At 43.4% G+C, this 21,323-nt stretch overlaps 1 protein-coding gene across 1 annotated transcript in view; it reads right to left on the reverse strand.

The window, feature by feature from the left end:
• The window catches only part of SLC22A23 (solute carrier family 22 member 23), a gene marked incomplete at its 5' end in the record, with an annotated part of 112,830 nt that overhangs the window by 83,859 nt on the left and 7,648 nt on the right, over positions 1-21,323 (reverse strand). The window contains 2 exons of the mRNA XM_014940771.1: positions 6,015-6,169; positions 11,487-11,590. Coding sequence (XP_014796257.1) covers positions 6,015-6,169; positions 11,487-11,590 — 259 coding nt within the window. The remainder of the gene's footprint in view (positions 1-6,014; positions 6,170-11,486; positions 11,591-21,323) is intronic.

Below are 21,323 nucleotides of genomic sequence, written 5' to 3' on the forward strand. Positions count from 1 at the left end.
TCCACCCTTGCATACATTGAGCCCCCCGGCATTTGATAAAAGGCATTCAGAGTCTCTTTTTTTTTTTTTTTTTGAGCAGCTGGAGCTACTTCCTACTATTTTTTTAACAGTTCTCTCACAAAGGTAGTAAAAATACAGAGCTGCTGTTTCCAGAAACTCACATCCCATCTCCATGTTAGAACAGCCCGTGGCTGCTCTTTAAGCAAAGACTTATCATTTACCGATTAATGGTCACTTCAGGGTGACTCAGTAAGATTTTTCGTTCAGTGGATCCCTCTGTGATCACTCCTACCAAATCTGCGTCAAGTGACTCAGAGCGAGTAAAGGCTGGTTACATAAACAGAAGGTAGGTGGCTTAACAACCTTGATCTTATCACAGACCTGTCAGCAGAGAGAACTGCACGTTACTGCAGTGCTAAAGCACATGTCAATGCACTGGAAAGCAGTCAGATGTTTTCCCACACCGTCCGATTTGGGAACGCGTTGCAGAGTTATTTACTGAGCCAGTTCAGATTACACAGAGTAACTTCAGAACCTGCAGTTTCCAGTGTTTCACCTGCCTTGCCTCGCTGAGGACGTGTTTGCTGCTAAAGAGTCAGGAGAGGAAAATGGGGAATAAATCAAGCAATCATATTGTTTAGACCCTTCAAACTCCAAGGCAGGTGCGAATGATAAACTTGTGATGCTGTAGGATCTGAGCCTATACACTTCTGGGAGGGAGAGTTGGTGGGGGAAGGGGAGGAAATAATGGGGAAAGGGGAGGGAGATAAATCTCACCCATTATACTGACAACCTGACTGGAAGCAAAATTATTTTACAAGTCTGACATCACTACAGCCCAATGCCCAGAGGTTTCCATGTTCTGTTTTGGCACTTGCTCATTCTTCAGCCTGAAGCAAGCTTTCCAGCACACCACTCTACCTTTCCAGGATAAATGTTTTTAAAAAAATAAATAAAATCTTAAGCAGCCACATTTAGCCTCTCTCAGATCAGTGCCTGTGCAATTTACAAGAGTAGCAGGTTAGATTGACCTATGAGAAAGATACATCACAGCTGGACATCTTAACCAGTCTGGAAGCCTTTGCCAAGCTTCTCCAGGCTTTTGAAATACAACCTATGATTTTCAACAGCATTTCTACCTTTTTTCTCCTAACAGCATAAAAGAAAACAATGTGCCTGCTCAACCTGCTACTACACATCGGAGGGGCACCACTGCTTCCTCGCTCCAGCCTGAGAAGATGATGTCTCCCTTTCAGCAAAGCTCCCTTTCAGCAGAGCCTATTTACTGGTTCATTCAAGTCTAGACTTTCTAATTTTGCAGCGTAATCTGTAGCTCAGTCACCCATGAAACTGTTGAACAGCCTGCAATTGTGTGCAAATCCGCACCATGGCTTGTGCTGTCTGAGCTCAGGTACAGTCATTAGCAGCAGCACACAGCACTTAAACAGGAGGCTCGTTAAACCTGCCAGGAGCATTTGCCAGAAAAATATGACTTCCCCCCCCATTTCTCCAGCCCCTTAAATAGTTTAATTAATATCATCATCCTAGCTTCGACTCCAGAAAGTGACAAAAGCAGGAAACACCAGGGAGGAGACAGATAGGGCATATGAAGCGATCGGCTGGAAGGGAATCCTTGCTTGTTTTTACCCATTTTACTGGCCCTGCACGATATGGGGCCATGTTCCTGCTCTATCCCCCAGGCTCGGGCTGCACAAGGGACACGACGCCCAGCAGATCTCCCAGAGGAGGAGACAAGACCAGAGGGCACATCCCACTGACAGAAGCACACTCGGTCTTCTCCAAAGGGAAGGCAGATGGCTTCCTCCACAGAGAGTTCAGGTAGACACTGGCACCAGCACAGCTGGGGCAGCATGTGAGAAGAGAGGAGGAGCACAGGGAGAAGGAACTCTTGCCCTCAGCCATGAGAGCTCTTGCATCAGCTCACACCAGCTCGTGGAAGTGAGCCCTGAGGAAGGGACCCACATTGGGTCAGCTGTTGCATCTGGCCTCCTGCACGAGCACACAAAGAGAAGGCTACCCCAGGGTCATGGACGATGCAGTGCCCCAGCAAGACTAAAGTGACCCAGAAGCAACGCTCTCCCCACCCTCCAGATAATCAGATTTGCTTTCTCCCGTGACTTCCACATTTGCCAAGTGCACTTTGTCCCACATGAGTTACCAGCAAGCAGAACTATTTGCAGCAAGAGTGGCTCACCTTGCCTGCTGCAGGAGTCCACAGACATTATCCAGGTACACGTGTCCCTGCTCAGGGCTCCCACACCTATTCCCCTTCTCTTGGCCAAAGCAAACTCCTCACAGGACTGACCACAGGACCTTCCACCCCAATCAGTAAACTCAAACCTCCTTGTCCTCAGCTGGGCAGCAGGGTACAGCGCCGTGCATCCAAGCGTGCCGAGCCAGCAGGTGCAGGACATCCACCCATCCTTCACCCCTGGATGTGCATGCAGCAACAAATACTGCGAGAAAAGACACTCTGGGGAAAAAAATACCTTTCCCCATGCCTCCTCTTAAACAATCTGCCCTCCTCCAGTCCCCCAGTCTATGCTCTTTTCTACATTTAACTGCTGGGCAGGCCATACATCCCCTTCCAACCACTGTAGTCAGAGTGCTTCTTAGCACCCCTCCACCGTTTCTCTCTCCGTGAAATTTTTGCCTCCAGTCTCAGCACTCTCCTCCAACAAGGGGCAGCCCATTTTCGCAGAAATCTGCTCAGCAAACGTAACAGGGAACCTAACAAGCATATCACAGCAAACAGCTCCAGCTCTGTGCATCAGATGACTGCTGAGCGTGGCATATCAGGAAACCTCATGGGGAGAGAGCTTCCTGAGGACCTTGCTGGTGCCTCACCACACAAGAGGTGTGCCAGCTGTTCAGGAGCACAGGAACCCATTGAATGTTGGGTACAGGGTGGGAAACTGTTTCTGGAAGACGGTAGAAGCTCCCTTACCTCCACATCAGCATGAAAAAAAACCCTTTCAAAGCTGTGTTTGTTCAGCAGATGAGGATTAACTGCCTTTCATTCACTCTCCTAGATGAGCAATGACCTGCAGCACCCAGGAGGAGAAAGCCCCAGGTTCTCTTCTCTGCAGCAAACACCATCCCCTGCACCAAGCCTCTCTCTTCCTGCAGGTTCCTGAGAAATTTCACCCAAAACACTTTTTCCAACAGAACTACAGCAGCTGAAGGAAAGCTTTTCAGTTTAACATATCAACATCCAAAAGTGGTTTCTTTAGACAAGCCCCAAGCATCTCCAGGCAAGAGGCTCTACTTGGAGGCCACAAGATGCTAGTTCACCGCAACACAGAGGAAAGCCCGCAGAGGAGCACGGGTGGTTGGGGCTCAGAGCTGTCCCTCCACAGAAGGTGAGGCTTGTCCCAGGGCTCACTCTGCCCCTTGGGGCTGACAGGCAGGAAAACAGCATTAGGCTATTAAAAAGAGTGTGGTTCGAATGGTGAGGGCAGCTCAACCTTGGCAGCTCTGTGTTTTCAGAGACAGCACTTCGCTGCTCTTCCCACTCCCATAGCATCCAGGACTGTTATTTACAATTTCCCTTAGGCAGGGGCCATAAATCCCAGCACAACTAGCAAGCTCAACACAGTGTAAAAGGATCCCGGTGGCAAGCTAATTACCTTTGCAGGCTGTGCAAGCCTATACACTTTGCTTCCGCACAGTGCTTTGAAAACTTTGGCTAATGACTGTGTCTAGCAGATCAAACTTTCCACTTTCTATTTTTCTGCTCAGGGCAGCCAGCCGGGAATTCAGGGGCAACAAACCTCCAGGGGAAGAAATCAAGGCCATTTAGAGAAAGGGAAGAGGGGCTATGAAACAGAAGATGACTCCACAAAGCAGAGCAATGGCATGCTACAGACTGTAGCAGAAAGGGAAAGATAGTAAATCTAAATTGAGAGGAAGCCTAACAGTTTGAGTACTAAAATCCAAACCAGCAACAACAACAAAACAAGCAAAAAAACCCTGTTCCTCCCATTCTCTTAAGAGTTTAGGGATTAATCCTCCCCATGATGACAACTTTGTTTGTTGTTGTTTAAATGAAAATATTTCATACAGAAAAATACCACTCTCCTCATCACCCCAGCCAGAAGGTCAGAAGATTTGCCCAAGGTGCAGGTGCTGCATCTTTCACACTGTCTCACTTCTATTGAAGTGCAGGGATGTTCAGGTTGCACCTAATTTCACTCAGATCTCTCCTAACACCTACGAGCTCTATTCATCCATTGTCTATCTAGACAGCTGCCCATTTGCAATGGACAGACACATACAGTGTTTATAACAAACACTTGAATTTTAAGGGGGGGAGGGAATCAATCAGACTCAAATCCTTGCTCTGGATCAAGCAGAACAAACTAATCAGCATCTCCCATTTTCTGAATGAAAGCCTCAGCTGGCAAGCTACTGTCTGATCTAAGGTGACACGTGCATTCTCTCGCCCTGATCACAGAAGGTCTATAATGAAACTCTTACTTAGATGGCATTTCCTCACAAAAGTCTTCAGTTGAAGTGACTCAAAAGTAAACAAAAAAAACAAACCAAAAAACAAACCAAAAAACAAACCAAAAAACAAACCAAAAAACAAACCAAAAAACAAACCAAAAAACAAACCAAAAAACAAACCAAAAAACAAACCAAAAAACAAACCAAAAAACAAACCAAAAAACAAACCAAAAACCAACACAAAAAGTACCAACCAAAAAACCCAACATGCTGCATTGGGCTGTGAAAAATCCCAACAAGTCTAGTTTCCAGCTGAATGTCATACTGGTAATGGCTGAAGTCCCCTCCCACAGGAACCATACAGGTTAAAACACTTCCCAATAAAAGTGTAATGTCTTCAGTGGTAGTTTTGTTTTTTGGTAAAAAATTCTCAATAGAGATTACATGACCAAAGGCAAGAAGAAAAAAATAATAATGTATCTTGGGTACCATATCAGCTATAACAAAGAAATGCAATATAGAACAAACTCTTGTATACTCTAGTCAGGCTTATTTCCCCTTGATGCACACCAAAATCAAAGCAAATACTGTGGAACTTTGTACTACAAAGCCCTCTGTGCACAGTAAGGATATTGTGCTAAATCCAGATGGGTTAGATACCATCTACAACAGAAAGCAAACAAAAATTTATGAAGATCTGTACAGCAATTTCCAGGATATAGTTAGATATACTTTTCCAGAGTCAGAATAAAAAGGGGGAATTATTTTTCCTCAGTGTGGTGCTATGTGTTAATTACAAACAGCCAAGGAAGCACAAGCAGACAGAGCTCCCTGGAGCATAACCAAGGGATACAAATGGATACCCCTTGGGACAGGCTGGTGGCATCATCTACTCTCCAAAGGCAAGACCTTAGAAAGGAGTTTTCAGAAGTTTTGGCTACAAGGTTACAATCACTCCAGATAGAAACACAGACATTTGTTACAAGCTTTCCCCTAAGTTTCTCTCAGTTATTTTTTTTTCCTTCAGTGAAACAGACAAAAACAACAAAAAACAACAACAATAAATTATTGATAAAAGGAATTGAGGCTCTTCTTGTGTGTTTTTGCTGTACTTTACTATCCTGATATAGGGACATCGGGATCTCTTGCTGCAAGTAACAGAAGAATTTCTGAAGAAGTGCCAGAACACATACTGCTAGAGACAGCAAAAGTGGGGAGCGTCCTACTGAGCTCAATGCTACAAGGTGAAATCCACTCCCATATAACATTATGGCCACAGATAACTTCTAGGTTTAAAAACCAGCAAGCAAACCCAAACCACCTTACAACTCTCTTAAAATGAGCTCTCAAACAGCTTCACAGACTGCTCTGTAGCAACCTAAAGAGATAGCTGCAAAATCCCTACCTCCTTAATAAAACTCAGGCCAAAACTCTTTCAGACCCTACGACTCTGGTTTGATCTGTTTGAATTTAAGCGGGAAGGCAGAGAATAGGAAACAAAGTACTCAAAGAGACATTTGGATGGGTGACGAAGGCATACTCACGCAGTGCGTACAGGGAGAGGACTATTCCAGCCAGGCAAAACCCCTCAAAAAACCTGAGTGTGCTGAACATGGTCACATTCACTGAGAGTGCCACTGTCAGTCCAAATATCAAAATGAGTATGACAGAGAAGAGCAGTACAGGCCGTCGACCAACCCTAAAAATAAGCAGGGAAAAACAGTGTTAAAATCCAGGATGGACATAATGCTAGACAGACATAACTAGCAAAGAGGGGAACAAGTCATGAAATACATTCCAAATATCATCATCCATTCTTAATGCTTGCTTCATTCTTCTCATTTTTTTCTGCTTACTAAAACCCAGATTCCTCCATCAGCTTGGCATTGACAAGTTCATTTCTGATAGGATTGTGTGGGGACAGCACATGTATTACCATTTCATTTAAACATTATTTTCAAAACACCAAAGGTGAAAAAGGAAATACCTGGGAACTACAGTAAGGCCATAAACATCTTGGAGATGAAAAACAACTTCTCAGAGTTTTCTGTAGTACATGGTATATTATTATTTCTCCACAGCATACAGCCACAGAGCTTGCTACAGAGCTCCCTTCTTCCCAACAGACATGTACTTCTCAGCCTCATCTGTAAGAGGAGCAGGCTCAAAAAACTACTTTCCTTGGCCTTGTTGTTGAAGGCAAGCCTAACAGGCACAGACCAAGCATTAAACAGGGCTTGTGTCACTTCCCTGAGCCTTAGAGAGCTGATAGTAATGCTCGCAGGACAGCAATGAACTTTCAAGTCCCTCCACCTCACACCACCGGAGTGGCTTCTGAGATCCTCAAAACCAGCCTGACTGGGGGACTATGAAGAAACTACTCCAAAAAACCATTACTGGCAACGTGGGTGTGAGGATTTGCAGTCCTTCTTTGCAGCTGTGACCTGCAGTTGCACGTGGTGGTGCAGCGCCAACGAGGAGGAAGAGCTCTGCTGCCACTGAACGTGGGGGCACTTGCTGCAGAGTTTGGTTCTTTTATGTCAAAGGACTAGGAGACTTCTACATCTCCTACTCATATGCTTAGTATTTATAATTCCCCTTCCCCCCACCTCTTCCTGTGCAGGGAGAATGATACGAAGCGCCAGAGCACACGGCTATTTTAAGCAATAATTGGATCATTACGTGGAGATTTCCAAAATTTTTCAACTTGTCAACTCCCACAAGTTTTCCAGTGGAACCGAGGATCCCTTTTAGTCAGCTCCATATGCCATTTCCACAAAGAATATATGAACTTGCTTTTTGTAGGCAGCTTTCACAGACCCAAAGCAGTCTGTCAGCTGCAAGCCAGCCATCAGGTTGAATGTCAGCACAATAAAGAGCATTTAAATCTCACAACTTAGACCAGTTCCACATACTGAAGCATTTCTATTCAATTATTTCAGCAGATTGTTACCAGCAGCTAGAAAGTATATTGCATATATGAATTCACAATTAAAACTTTGAATTTTGCTTTACTTAAAATGCAACAAGACCAATAAAATAAGTGGTGAAGGACTGAAAAGGAAACGTTTTTACACATTTTTGACATTTTTGGGAACTAGAAGAGCGTGCCAGTAGGTCTTTCCAAGTCACACTTAAGAAGGCTCCTCACATGAGGACAGGTTTACTATTTTTTTTCAGCTGTAGCATCACCAGTGGGACACCTCAAAGATTTAACTTGTTGGCATTAACCATTCAACGTTTTTAAAACAGAAAGTACCAACATGGGAACTGAAGACAGCAAGGTCAAAGCAGACTGCTCTTAGTGAGCACACAGACCCAGCCCACCAGAAGATGAGCTGCTGTTGAGCTCAGGGTGGGAACAGAACATCGCTGCCCCGGTGATAAAGCAACGCACCGGGAACATGCTGGACACGGGGGCAGTTAGGGCTGTGTGTACACCTCACATTTTATATTTATGGAACACTAAGCACTTGGGCAGGGAGGGCAAGAACCTCACGGGAAACCTTGAATACAGAAAAAAACCCAACACACTATGAACTTTGTATTATCAGGGATCTGCGCAGATTTTCGCAGCCCTATTTTCATAACAGCCAAGCTGTAATTCATACTAATTAGTATTTGTGGAAGTGTTTTGTAGATGAAAGGCATTACACAAACACTCAGAATTAGGAACTTAATTCTCATCACAAGCCTGACCTGCCATTCCCTGATGTTGATTTAAAAAGACCTCTTGCTTAGCATACATAAGTTCCCTTCTTTCTCTCCTCCCACTCTCTTTACTCGAGGTTATCCATCATTAGGACGTAGAATTTATTCTAACATTATACAAGTTATGCAAATGAATGGTTGCTGCTAATGAAGAATCAGGAATCCAAGACCCTCCTGGGCCTGTGAAAGCCAGCTGAGGCCAGATAAGCCCTCTGCTAAGAGACATCATCAGCATCTCTCCCCAGACACAAAACTAGTCTACTTCCTCACCAAGCTATGCAGTACATTCCTCAAAAATCAAAACTCCAGGCAGCTATCAGCCATATATTTGGTGATCCAGCAGTGCTTTGACAGGATGGTGTCTTAGGGTACATAAAATTTTTTTTCTATGTAGACAGAGTTATCTGTCTAACATTACACGGAAATGCTTGTGAGAAATTAAACCATGCACAATCTCCCTGGTAAAACAGCCCCAGGATGCTATCTGCTGTCATCCAAACTATTCCAGAGAGAGATTTCTGTGCCACAAAAGTCTCAGACTACACTGCATACTATTATCTAGATCAAATGCTAAATGCTGCCTGCACAGGTAAATAACTAGGGATACAAGCAACCCCAGGCTTTTGAAGAATCTGCAATCCGCACAGTGTGAGATGCAGATGCATCAAAAAGATACTCCTCAAGTCATTAGAGTTGCACCACAGGGGGGGGAAGTGAATGGGTTTGAGGACAAGACCTGCTCTTCCCGTGCTCCTACGCATGTACCTTGCCACCCTGAGAAGACTAAGCTTTGCTCTTACTGCCAATCAAATTGCTCTTCCCACACCATTCTTTGCAGTTTTGGGGGCTTGAACTGGCACAAAGGCTCCACAGAGCACCAGAGCAGGTAAAAAGCAGGGACAGTACTGGACAATGAGAGGCAGAGATCTACTGTCTTGAGGCTACATGAACGCCTGCTCCAGAAGGAAACCTTCCACAGAGACGTCAACAGCCTCTGTCCAGAGAAGGCAAAACTAAGAGCAACGGTCTGCCTGTTGAACAAGTAACTTATTCCAGGATTGGCCAAAGTCAGTCTTCAAATGGCCAAACATGTTTACAATCTTCTTCCTATAGATTTTCCACATAGAGCTATCCAAGCATGCACATGTACTGTGTTTTGAACACAGACCACACAATTTACTTAGCAAATGACTGTAATACACTCTATGCCTTCACCCCATACAGCTTTGAAAACTTTCTTTCAGAAAAGAAAAGCAAAGCCCCAAACCCTAGTGGTACAAAGAAACCAAAGCATCTCGTAGTTCTCTAAACTGGACAGTGGTATATAAGTGAAATGAAACCAGATTTTGAAAGTTTGTAATACTTTTGTACATTACTCTGTTTAATCTCTGCTTTTGCTTAAGACCAGATCCTTTTTTTTTTTTGCTCTTTTTTCTCTTTTTACGGGTACAATCCCCTTTGATTCTGTCTCTCCACACAACCCCCTGCCTTAGTGGAAACTCAGGTTGTGATTAAATAGCTAAGTAAATCCCATTTAAGCCTTCTTTTGCCAGTCTACGTTGCCAAATACCAAATTGCAAAATGACAAAGACTATCCAGAGCAGGACCCTGCTGAGTCAGTTACATCAGATGGCAAGGATGGGGACTGAAGAGGAGCACAAGAACTGGGTCTTCTGACAGCAAACCTTGTCCTTTCTGGTCACCCATGAAGGGGCAAGGAGCTCATTCGTCCTTCCAGCCACGAAGTTACTGTTTTTCTTCTTTGCACCACAGCTGGAAAACAGATTCTCCTTTAGGTCTCAAACTCACTAAAAAACCACCAAACCAAATCTTTTTTTTTTTTTTTTTTTTTTTTTCCCCGCTATCAGGGTAATTTTATGCTGCATTAGCTCAACTAAGCAGCTTGCAGAGGGGTCCAACAAGCGCACGTGGCAGCACAAAGTACACACTGGGGACAGAAATGGATGGAAGAATGGGATGCTCCTTCTTTAGGTGGCAGAGCGCTATTAAATCTGCTTACTGCATTTCTCTCTTGAAGCCAGTGCCTTAGGCAACAAGTTGTTCAATTATTTGTGACTTATTCGTCAATTAGAGCAGTATTTCCCTAACTTGGGAATAAGCCCGCTTTCTCCACACTGATTCCTTTTTAGGAAAACCGAGCAAGATCCCTCATTTATTTCCCCCTTATACTTCCTATGTGTTGTTAGAGCCCTGTTTTACTTTGGTATTTTAATCAAATTCGACTGTATCTCATCATGCATGTCCCCTACTTCACTGAAAAGTCATGATTCTGCACTTGCCTAAAAACTTCTGAAGACTATTCAAGAATTAAGATGCAATTTTGCTACAAATGTTTCGAGTCAAATTACTGCACAGCTGCAGGGGGCCTCTTCTCTCCCAACTGACTGGTGAGTTGCTGAGGCTTTTTAAGATTTCCCTAATAGGCAACTCTTCTTCTTCCTTTCCTGTTTTAATGAATGGCAAAAGAGTTAACTTGGGGCCATTTCAAGCACCAACATTGGCAAGGGTGCTGGAAGCTACTGAAAGGACTGGGACAGCATCGCAGAGCTATTGTTTCAGATGCTGCAAGTTTCCTTTGAAATCACTTCAGTCACGTCTTTAATTCCCCCTCCTCCTTTTGCAAGAGCCTTCCTGAACTCTCAGAATAACTGGGGTGTCCAATAATGTTTTCGCTACTGCAATTTAAGAAATTGCACTCTATGCTTTTAAATTTAATACCCCAATATTAACAGCACATAAGTCAGCGATTCCCTAACACTACATCGAAATGCTTGCTTAACAACAACTTTAAAAATAGAACAATGGAAAGCTTTGCAAAAAACCAGCCTTCTACCCCCTGAAAGATACTGTGTAAGCACAAGGTTGACATTACACTAGTCTTGTATTCAGTCAAATCAGTGCCGCTTCCAATTTCTTTTGGCCCTATCACTTGGTTTAAAAAAAAAAAAAACAAACACAAAACCGAAAAGAAAACTCTAAACCAAAGGCTTCACTTACGTAATTAGAAAATACTTAATTCTGCGCTGTGATAAATTGTGTCATCAGGAAACTAAGCCAACCACCAGATAGCTTATTTTCACATTATTTACCTTGATATAAATTACTCAGTTCAAGCAATTAACACACAGTTTTAAACTGTTTATTCATCATACTTCTTTCAGAGTCTGAAGAATCATTATGCAAAGGCTCTTCATTAATATAAAGTAAAAGAAAATAGAAACAATAATTAATATTTTATTATTATTTATTCATAGTTACATTGCATTAAAAGATTTTTCACTTACCAGTCAGCTATACATCCTGTTATTAAGTGGCCGAAGATTAATCCTACCAGTAGGGAAAATTTAGCAATGTGGACTTTCCAGGCAGAATCACAAACAAGATCCCACTGGAAGAAAAAAAAAAAAAGACAAGCCAACTGAAATAAATTAGTTATTCTCAGATGTATTTAAACATACTAATCTTCCAAATTGCAGTCCTAGTGTGAGTGCATGGAAGTAGCAGAGGAAAGCTTCCCCCCTCAAGTCAAAACCCAGATCCCCAGCAGCAAACTAAAGACTTATTTACTTCAGTGAGTTTTATCAGGCCCTTAATTATAGAATTACACTATCCAACACTCCAGGTCACATGAGCTCAGGCATTGGCATTACTGATGTAGCTCAATGTCTCACCAGAGCAGCCCCAGACATCTACTACCAGGGCCCTGGGAAGCCCACTGGTGGTGAGCACAACAAATTTAGAGCAAGTTCTCCTGTTGACTTGCTCAAGACCACTCAGAAACACAGGGAAAAACAACTACTTTGCCACAGATCCCTGATGGTCCAGGCTCCCACAGACAAAACATCAGGACACTCACTTTCAGAAAAGCATCCTGATTCCCCAAGTGTTGGAAGGGGATGAAGACTAATTAATGGCACAACTGATCAGGACAAGCCCTGGCATGGAGTTGGACAGGGCAGCCAGAGATCCTGGTACAATCATGAGACTCCTTGGGACAACAGCTCCCACAGTGATGTTTCACAGCTCAGAGATCAGGCTGGGCTGAATCTCCACACTAAAGCTGTCCCTGATATGGAAATGACTCTTTCCATCCAAAGGAAGAGAAAACAGACCATCTCAAGCAGTGAGTCATTAGGGCACTGTCTTATTCCCATGAGAAAGATGGGAACAGCAAGGTTTCTAGGAAGGCTTCCCTAAACTTAAGACGTTTTCCTCTGAGGCATTAGACTGAGCCCCAGGAGAGCCCGGCTGCATTCCTGGCTTCAGCCCAACATCGTCATTGCCCTCAGACATGTAACTTAATCTCTCTTATGTGTAAAGTGTGGATAGTACTATTATACCCTTGAATAAATGTAGGAAGATATGTTTGTTCGTGGTTTGTGAAGTGTTCAAATATTGATGGTAATGGGAGCCATGCACATTTCATGAAAAATAAGTACAGCTAACTTTGGAGAGTCAGATACTCCAGAACTGAAACTTTGCAGAATAAATGGCTGGTTTGTGTGTAATGCAATAGTAGCAGCCCTCCCAACACCAGTAACTGAAGTTTCATGGCCAAAAAAGCCAAGTAAAAGTACACAATTTATTTTTAAAATTCAGAAGTAACTTCAAAAGAAAGCTTTCCCTCAAAAGTGTTCAAGTAGGTGCACTTGCACTTTTAAGCATTTCCATGACATGCAGCCCTTCCATAAATAAAACTAGCTCTGACTCAGCCCTCTGGTTCAACATCACAGGAGATGTCCTCCCTACAATACACCATCTCACCAAGAAGTATAGCACTTTTATGGCCAAGAGAAATGTGCCGGCTTTCAGGTTTGGGCTTTTTGTTTTAGTTAAATGTATTTTTGAGTTCCTCACTCACACTGCCTTGTAGAAGTTGGGACATATATGTCTGATCCTCAACTTACAGACTAAAGGCACTAAGGAAACAAAAGCAAGTAGTATGAGCAAGCATTTCTTCCACTAAACAGCTATTAATTATTTGCAGCAAACAGCCCAGCAAGGCAGTGAGAATTGCTCTCCAAAGACGTTGACTTTTTAGAAGTATTTAGCAAGTAGAAGAAATGCAATTCCTAATATTTGCAATTATGGAACCAATCTCCAGTTAGCAAAGAAAAATATCTGCCCAGAGAAGACACAAACAAAACAAAATTCAGGAGATACATCTTGGCTCCAGGCAGGATTTCAAACGCTCGGGGTTTATTTTCACAATGCAGAAGGTATATATGCTCCTTAAAACTGGGAAATCATTTTTGTTTGTAGATAAAAGGTTAAGTTTATTAAAAATAGTCATATTTATACAAGAACACTTTTTTAAAGGCAATCTCCGCAAGTTGTTAATTTTCAATTTTATTACTGTCAGAGGAATGGCAATGTCATCCAAGTGCAAGAAGACAAAGCAGATATCCTGGTGTTTTTTCATTTTCACAGCTTGCTATTGCTAGTCAAAGATAGCTGTCCCTTGCACAAGCCCCAGGCAGAGAATGTGCAGTACCAGATTACACCGAGGTAAAGGTTCATGGTTGGAACAGCCAAAATCTCATGAAGGGCTGTTGTGAAATTTCAGGCCAGGACAACAGATGTCAAACCGCTTTGGCACACTGGCACATAGAGTAAGAGTTTAAAAGCAGAAGAAAAGTCCATCTATCAGCATGTCCTTCACTGGTGTCTAAAATGCACCCACTCCTTTCGATAACTTATCTGCCAGTCATCATTTGTTTGTTTGTTTTTAAGGCTATTGCCCAACTCCCCAGCTGCTCTGAAAACAAAAAACATGTATTTCCCTGCAAAGCCCTGCCTCTGGCCCTTTCCTGCACTCGGTTAAGCACTCTGCAGGCCAGTATAAATCAGAGCTGATGCCCCAAGCCCACAAGGGCAGGCTAAGGTGAGCGCTGATGGGCATGAGCAGCCCCTGAACTTCCCCAAACCTCTTCCTCTCCTCACCCCTCAGAATTTGTAAATAGGGAAATGGTGAAATATTTCAACAGTTTCTTTGAAAGCTTGTGCTAAAGCATCTGCCGCGACCCCAAATTACTCACTCAGTACTAAGAGCTCAAGGATATCACGGTTTCTCCTCTGGCAGCTATCACAAACCAGAGAGAGGCCGCCGTGAAGCAACTATCCAAAACAAATTTGGCAGGACAGCAGTGGGTGCCACCAGGGCGTTTGACTCTGAGACACAGAAGAACAAGGAGAGGGCACAAAAGAAAAATGGATGCTGCAGTCAAAAGCAGGTAAAGACGACATTAATAGGACAACATACGTTTTTAATAGCCAGCGTATCATGCCCACCCATCTTAACGCAGCAGCAGAGCAAACCAGCAAAGCTTCGTCATGCTGAAAGTGCAGGAATTTTGCCAGAGACCTGCATTCCCCTTTCCCTTCCCCGTGGAAAAGCCAAACACAGAGGACTGCAGCCTCAGCTTTGAAGAGCCAGAAATAAAGCAGGAACCACTACAGAGCATCATCCCTGCCCTGCCTCTCCCCTTACACAAGCCTGGGCTGGGCAGAGCAGAGCATATTCGACACGTGCCCACGCGGCACGGCTCTGCCCAGAGCTGTGGCAGGTCCTGCTGTAAGCACCGGTGGTTTCATCTCGCAAACATGACACCCACATTTGCTCCCAGGAGCAAGCAGTGACAGGTTTCCATGTCTCTGCAGAATAAACCGCTGGGCTGGGCAGCGCTGATGACAGTTCAAGTGGCACTCCAAGTAAATCTGCACTGGAAGATTGTTTTGGCTGGAGACTAGACAGTAATCCTCTGCCACCTCTTACAAAAGGTAGATTAATCTGCTGAGACCATTAAATCCCATAACTGCTCTTGCTGAATGCCCTGGTGTCCCACTTGGGAGTTAATAGCACCCAGCCTGAAGGAAGGGTGCTGCCAAATTTACAGTGCTCCCTAGGATTTCTCTTGGTGCCCCCAGGTTTTGTCCATCTTTCTGTCCTCCATCCATCCTCCTAATGCAGGAGATCTGATAAAGTGACTTGCTAAACCAATAGGGCTGTATTGTTATGATGAAACAAAAATAAGTGTACATCAAATATGCTGGTGGAAAGGGAACATTTAAAAAACAAGCTTTTTTATTCCATAGCAGTACAGCAATGTAGAGAATTTGCCACCTAGGTACATGTGCAATATATTGCAAATGTTTTTTTCCTGTTGTTACAGCATTTTTTTTTGTCAAAGCTTAAGGAGTCACACCTTCAGGATCCTAATGTTTAATTGATATCAGTGAGTCACCACCGATGCTGTGAGTCACTGTGCTTCACACCAAGATGGAGGACTATTTGAAACATAAGATACTTGGGAAGACATCTGGCAAAAGCACCCAAAAAGTAACCATCCAGTAGCTTCTTTACAAAGGGTGAAACCCTGGACAGGACTCATGCAGTGAGTCAGTATTTGCACTGAGGTTAAGTTACAGAAGTTGCAAATGTAAAGTCTGTTCCATGATTATTACTACAAACACAATCTGTCTCAATTAAGGGCTCCTACCTCCAGAGCACTTGTCCTCCAGAGGCCATAGTGCTGTCTGTAGCGTCTAAGCCCATCAAATACCCACTGCAAAAAGGTCATAATAATATGCCTATCAAGGATTTGGTTAGTTCTATATTCACCCTGATTGCACGGAAAACCGCAAGGCAGACCCTTCTGTCCTTAAAAGAGCAAAGAGACAGGATGGAGATGCTCTTGTCCAATGCTTGCCTGGAGCCTGACACAAAGAGCTCAAGAGAGGGGACCTGGACACATATACTGTTCCACACTGTGAAGTTTCCAATGACCACTGCTGAAAGAAATCAGATCCTTCCCCAAACAGTTTGAAGACAGATCACAGCCCTGCTCCAACTGCTCTCTGCATCAGTTTCAGCTCAAGGAGACCAGAGGGTCACTGCCTTGGAAGACCTTGAACCAGGCACAAAGCTGCACCTTTGGTCCTCCCCAGCCAGGCAGCATCCAGCTCTCTGTCCTCAGGCACATAACTTGCCCCATGCACCACACACAGCTTCTTGGCCCCCAGAGAAAAAGTCCTGCTTTGGAAGCCTTGCCTCAAATACCACTTATGCCACAGCTTATCACCCCAGCTCCCTACTGGGGAAAAGCCACAAGCTCCCCTGCACATTAGATGGCAATTTTAAGACCAGTAAATGAAAATAAAAAAATCCATCATTTGTCACTGAGGTCTGTGTATGTTTGGTCTCTTCTTCCTTTGTTCCGCTCCTTCCTGCTTCATCTTTTTATAACCAAACCCTGTCAATTTTCCCTGCACAGCACTAGAATCCATCTTCTATATAAATACCTCATTGAGCGAGAGTTTGAATTTATGATGCCTTCAGATTCTCTTAGAGTGCATTTCCAAAAAAAAAAAAACCAACCAAAAATCAAAAGGGTGAACCACAAAGTTGTTTTTGAAAAGGGTAAAGTAATGAAAAAAATGAAGTTATGCCTTTTTTACAATATACAAAACAAAAAGCAAAACAGTCTCCAGGTACTATTCCTGGAGGAAAAGCTCCAAGTCAGCAGGCCAAGCACTAAAAAAAACCACCAAAGAACAGAAAAGCAAAAAAGTCAGTACTCACATACCTACCACTAACGCCTTTTCCCAGTACTAACCTATCCAAGTAGTACTAATAGTTACAGCCACAGGAGGTTTCCCTCCAGGCTATTACAGGACAATGCTTCTCTCCTCCCCTTCCCAACCCACAACCAAAGATGATCCCCTGACTGCACTTCTAATGTTAAAGAAAGCGTAAAAGTTCCAGAAAAATGGCAGGATGCTAAACTTTACAGAAAATAACTGTGCAGTTAAACCACAGTAAAGAGGTCACAGGAGGAGCCTCCCAGAGGGACGTGCCAGCCCAAATACAACACTTAAAGTTGGGGTGGTTTTACCGCCACATGACCGAGCTGCTCAGGTGTCCCTGTATCTCCTTCTCCGCCGTGGCAACGACAGAGCATTTAAACTATTTAACCTTCAAGGTTCAGGGTAGGGACAACTCTTCTTTGAGATAACAGCTCCCTGATCTGTATTTTAAGTGTCAATAAAGTGTTCTTCAGAACACTTGGCATTTTTTGACCACCAGTAGAGACCGCTAGGTGAAAGTATCGAGAAGGTCACATTTCAAATGAGGGCATTAAGAAGAGTAAAAAAATAAACTGAATAATCCTGGAAGGCTTGAGAAAAAGGTATAAAAATGAATTATTTCCTCTTTCTTTGAACAGCCACATTCAGGACCAAACATCTCCAAACTACATCTTTCCTCACATTCTTATCGGACACAACTGGACTTACCTGGAAATCAGAAGAGTCATGATAAAAAAAAAAAAACAAACAACAAAACAAACACCACACAAGAAAAACAACAAACCAGCTATTGAGAGATTTTTGTTGTTTGTTTTCTTTGAAGAGCAAATCAAAGAAGCCTAACCCACTTACACTGGAATGCCCCAACCCACCGCATAGTCAATGCCTGACTTCTGAGCTACTTCCTCCCTGTATGATGCTAGACCTCCAAGTGCTGAGTACATCTAATTTTCTTCAGCTGTATCGTTAAGTGGGTGCTTTTGCTGAAAATCTTTGACCAGCCCCTGAGTGCTTAGGACTTCTTAAAGATAAATCGTTCTAATAAACAAATTTTTACTGAGCAAGTACACACTGGTATTTTGAGGGGTTTATAACCATCCCTCGGGTAGCAAAAGAGGTACTGTTGGTACCACAGTATCACCTTTTGCTCAACATCTGCCGCCTCCTTGTTCCTGACAAATCTGGGGTCCCTGCTCGCATACACTGGAGCTTGCTAACTCAACAGATGCAAGGGTTTGTTTTGTTCCGCTTCTTGACGGATTCATTTTTCTTACAGTGGGAACAACATTTTCTGCACTTTTCATTCTTGGAAGCCAGTAAACCATTTCTGACCACAGTAGACAGCTGGGCGAGAAAGTTGCAGCCCAGAAAAATCACTTGTGAATGGTGAACACAAGGTCATATACACAGAAATTGTCAGGCTTTAACTACAGACATGATTGCCTGGGCAATGTACCCTTTGAAAAATAAAGCAAAGAAACTACTTTTGACTATTACCATGAAGCCAAAGGTTTGGGGACATGGGGAAAGAGTGGAGAAGGGAGAGAGAAAGAGGAGAGGGCGCGTGAGCCAGAGGACACGTGCTTAGCTGTCTTCCAAGAAAGATATAATTAGATCATGCAACGATGTATGAAAGCAGCTTCACGTACCTATGAAAAGAGCTCCACAAAACAGTATAGGACTGCACAACTGTGGACTTCACAAATTTCCCTAATGTTTTCTGAAGTTTAACATAGTTGAAGTTGCTGAAATACTTCCTTCAAAACCACATTTCGGGATATACATGACTTAGTTGTGAAATTGCCACACTGATTTTTGAAGTGCATCTTCTTTAAGTCTAGTATTTCAGCCTCAAGAATAAAACGCACGGGCTCGGTGCCCTGCTGTCACACATCACCGCGTGAACACTGAAATATAAACCGGCACTTCCTCCTGGTTTGCAAACTTCAACCCACCGTGAAGACGGGACACCTAAGGCACAGGTCGTGTGCAATCAGAGAGGCAGAGATACACTGCCTCCTATATTAATTACCTCGGGGTAACCAGGCTGTCCCCACTACTCCCTGTGGAGATATGCTGTCCTGCTCTCACCCAGTACGTGCGTGGTCCCGGTGTCCCCCTCAGCTGCAGAAAGGCGATGCTGACAGCAGATGCATTACTGTAGCATCTCCTGCCTGCACCCACCAGTGCCAGGCTGCCAGCTGAGCTGCACCATGCACAGCTGCCTGCCCTGCATCGTATCTAACGCCTCGCAGCCACGGCTCAGCTGCCAGAGCCATCTCCCCAGTGTGGTGAGACAGCTCAAGCAACACTGCAGTCACAAAACAAGCCCGAAACTTCATATACACAGAAGGACACAAAGTGACTTGGCTTCAGAGCCAGTAAACTAACCTGGAAAAGTCTTTCCGTTGAATGCTCTGCACTAAATGATTCCTTAGTCTATGATGCAAACAAAAAAGACCCTCCAAGCTATCCACCCAGCACATCAGCAGAGTCCAAGATAATGAGACGCCACCTGAAACACCACAAAACTGGAAAAGTTTCATCTGCCCTTCATCTTCACACTTTAATCAGGAGCAATTACCTCTTCTGTTCCCAAACTTGCTCTCATGACAGATCTGTTTCTTTTCCCCACTGGGAGAGGGAAGAAGGAAGTTTGCTAAGTATATAATCATCACTAATACGCTAACAATTAAAATATGATTTGTTAATCATATGACAGTCTTCTGAATCCTCAACACGATTAAATCCGTTTTGGTAGTATCCATCTACCACCCACTTCTCCATCACTACTTCTTTTATTTTCAGTAGCAGAAGTTCCCTTTATTCTGAGACGTTTTGATCTTCGCCCTCCCCAGATTAGTCAACTAACTCGTTTCCCAGCTGATGCAATCTGTTTCGCTTTTTCCAACTCCGTAATGTCATCCAACATCAAAGAGTTGGGAGATACAAAATCTTGCTTGCAGCTTTCACGAACACCATATTCATAACTTTCCAGAGAGCAGGATCGGGATATTTCTATCTCTCTTTTACATCTCTCTTCTGTAATTAAGTATCTTTTCTACACATATTCTGACATCCTTAGGAGCCACTGTCACATAACTGACTAACTTTTAACCCACCCCTTTTTTAAAGGCCCATAGCTGTTTGCCTCCCTCAGGCTGCATGAAAAGACCAGAAGCAACAATGCCTATCACTGGGACTGAGACACACAAAATGAAATGGGTTTTGAGTGCCATCCCTCAGTTCTCAGCTGACAACCACCTTTATTCTGATCCAGGTACGTGCTGCTGGGACTGGCTTTGTGACCAAACTAAATAAAAAGTTAAACTAGTTTTCACATCGGTATTTAGGAACAGGTCTGGGGCACTGTAAATAGAAGTTATAAGTAAAAAACCACACCAACATCTTGGTTAAATATTAACATTTGCTATCATCTGATTATCAAAACCAAATTAACACTTTGAGGACTGGTATTTTTCAGGCTGCCAAAGCCACACATGCATAAAACGTACTGCATACACGCAGCCTTGAGAGGCTGCTGACACAGCAAAACCCAGTTTACTCTCTTATTGGGTCTTTTTAAAGATTGGGGGAAAAAAACTTGAAGATGTCAAGCATGGCAGAAGAACTCTGAAGCAGAGAAGCGGGGAGGAGACAAGAGGGGGAAGCCATTTCTCATGAGAAATACTTGCTCAAAGTCACCTAGATGAAAAGATCAGACACCTTCATTTTGACGTGCAATTATTGCTGCCATGACCCTGCCCTCTCATCATTTGAGGACTACAGCTATTATAATTCAGACAAGAAAAGGAGAGGGGAAAAAAGAGGGCCTGGTATTAATTCAAACTTAAATAAATATTAAGGGGAAGGAAGAAAGGAGAAAAATATTCTACTTGTTCTATAAATCAAAATAAGAAACTGGTCTGTCGAGCTTCTATTGTTCAGGCAGACAATGCTTTACATAGCCCTGGGAGACAGAGCAGGGGAAAAGGTCTTATGGTTTAATTTACATTTCATATCTTTAATAATATTTGCTGGGTAGACATTGCAACATTGGCTACACGTTCGTGGACTTTGGTCTGGAGGCCAGGAGGAGACCAGGCAGCTCCAGAGTGCTGCAAAGTAACAGGGAGACGCTGCTCGAGCCAAAATGAATTCCTCTACAGCCGTCTGGAGCTGAAAACCTTTTCCAGAGAACCAGACCACCCTGCTCTGAAAACAGCACAGAAGGGTAACTATAAATCACACGCTGCTGGACAAGGCAAACGTACCGCTTCCCTGTAACTTACAAGTAGCATTCCTGATTTTCCCAACTTGGCTACTTGTAGATCTAAGTAGGCATCCCAGAAAAATATATGAGTGTGTATTCACTTATTAAGACTTTTGTTCTTGTGTTTGAGTAGGACAACCAGCATTTGGGGCTCTCCCAAATAAAAAGACAAAATAAAAGTCCGAACAAAGCCCTGTACTACACGTTGAATGTTCCGCCTGGGAGGAAACGAGTCAAATAAAAAAAAAAAAAAAAAAAAAAA

This window comes from Calidris pugnax, unplaced genomic scaffold (assembly GCF_001431845.1).
Source record: "Calidris pugnax isolate Ruff unplaced genomic scaffold, ASM143184v1 scaffold8, whole genome shotgun sequence".
NCBI classification, from domain to species: domain Eukaryota; kingdom Metazoa; phylum Chordata; class Aves; order Charadriiformes; family Scolopacidae; genus Calidris; species Calidris pugnax.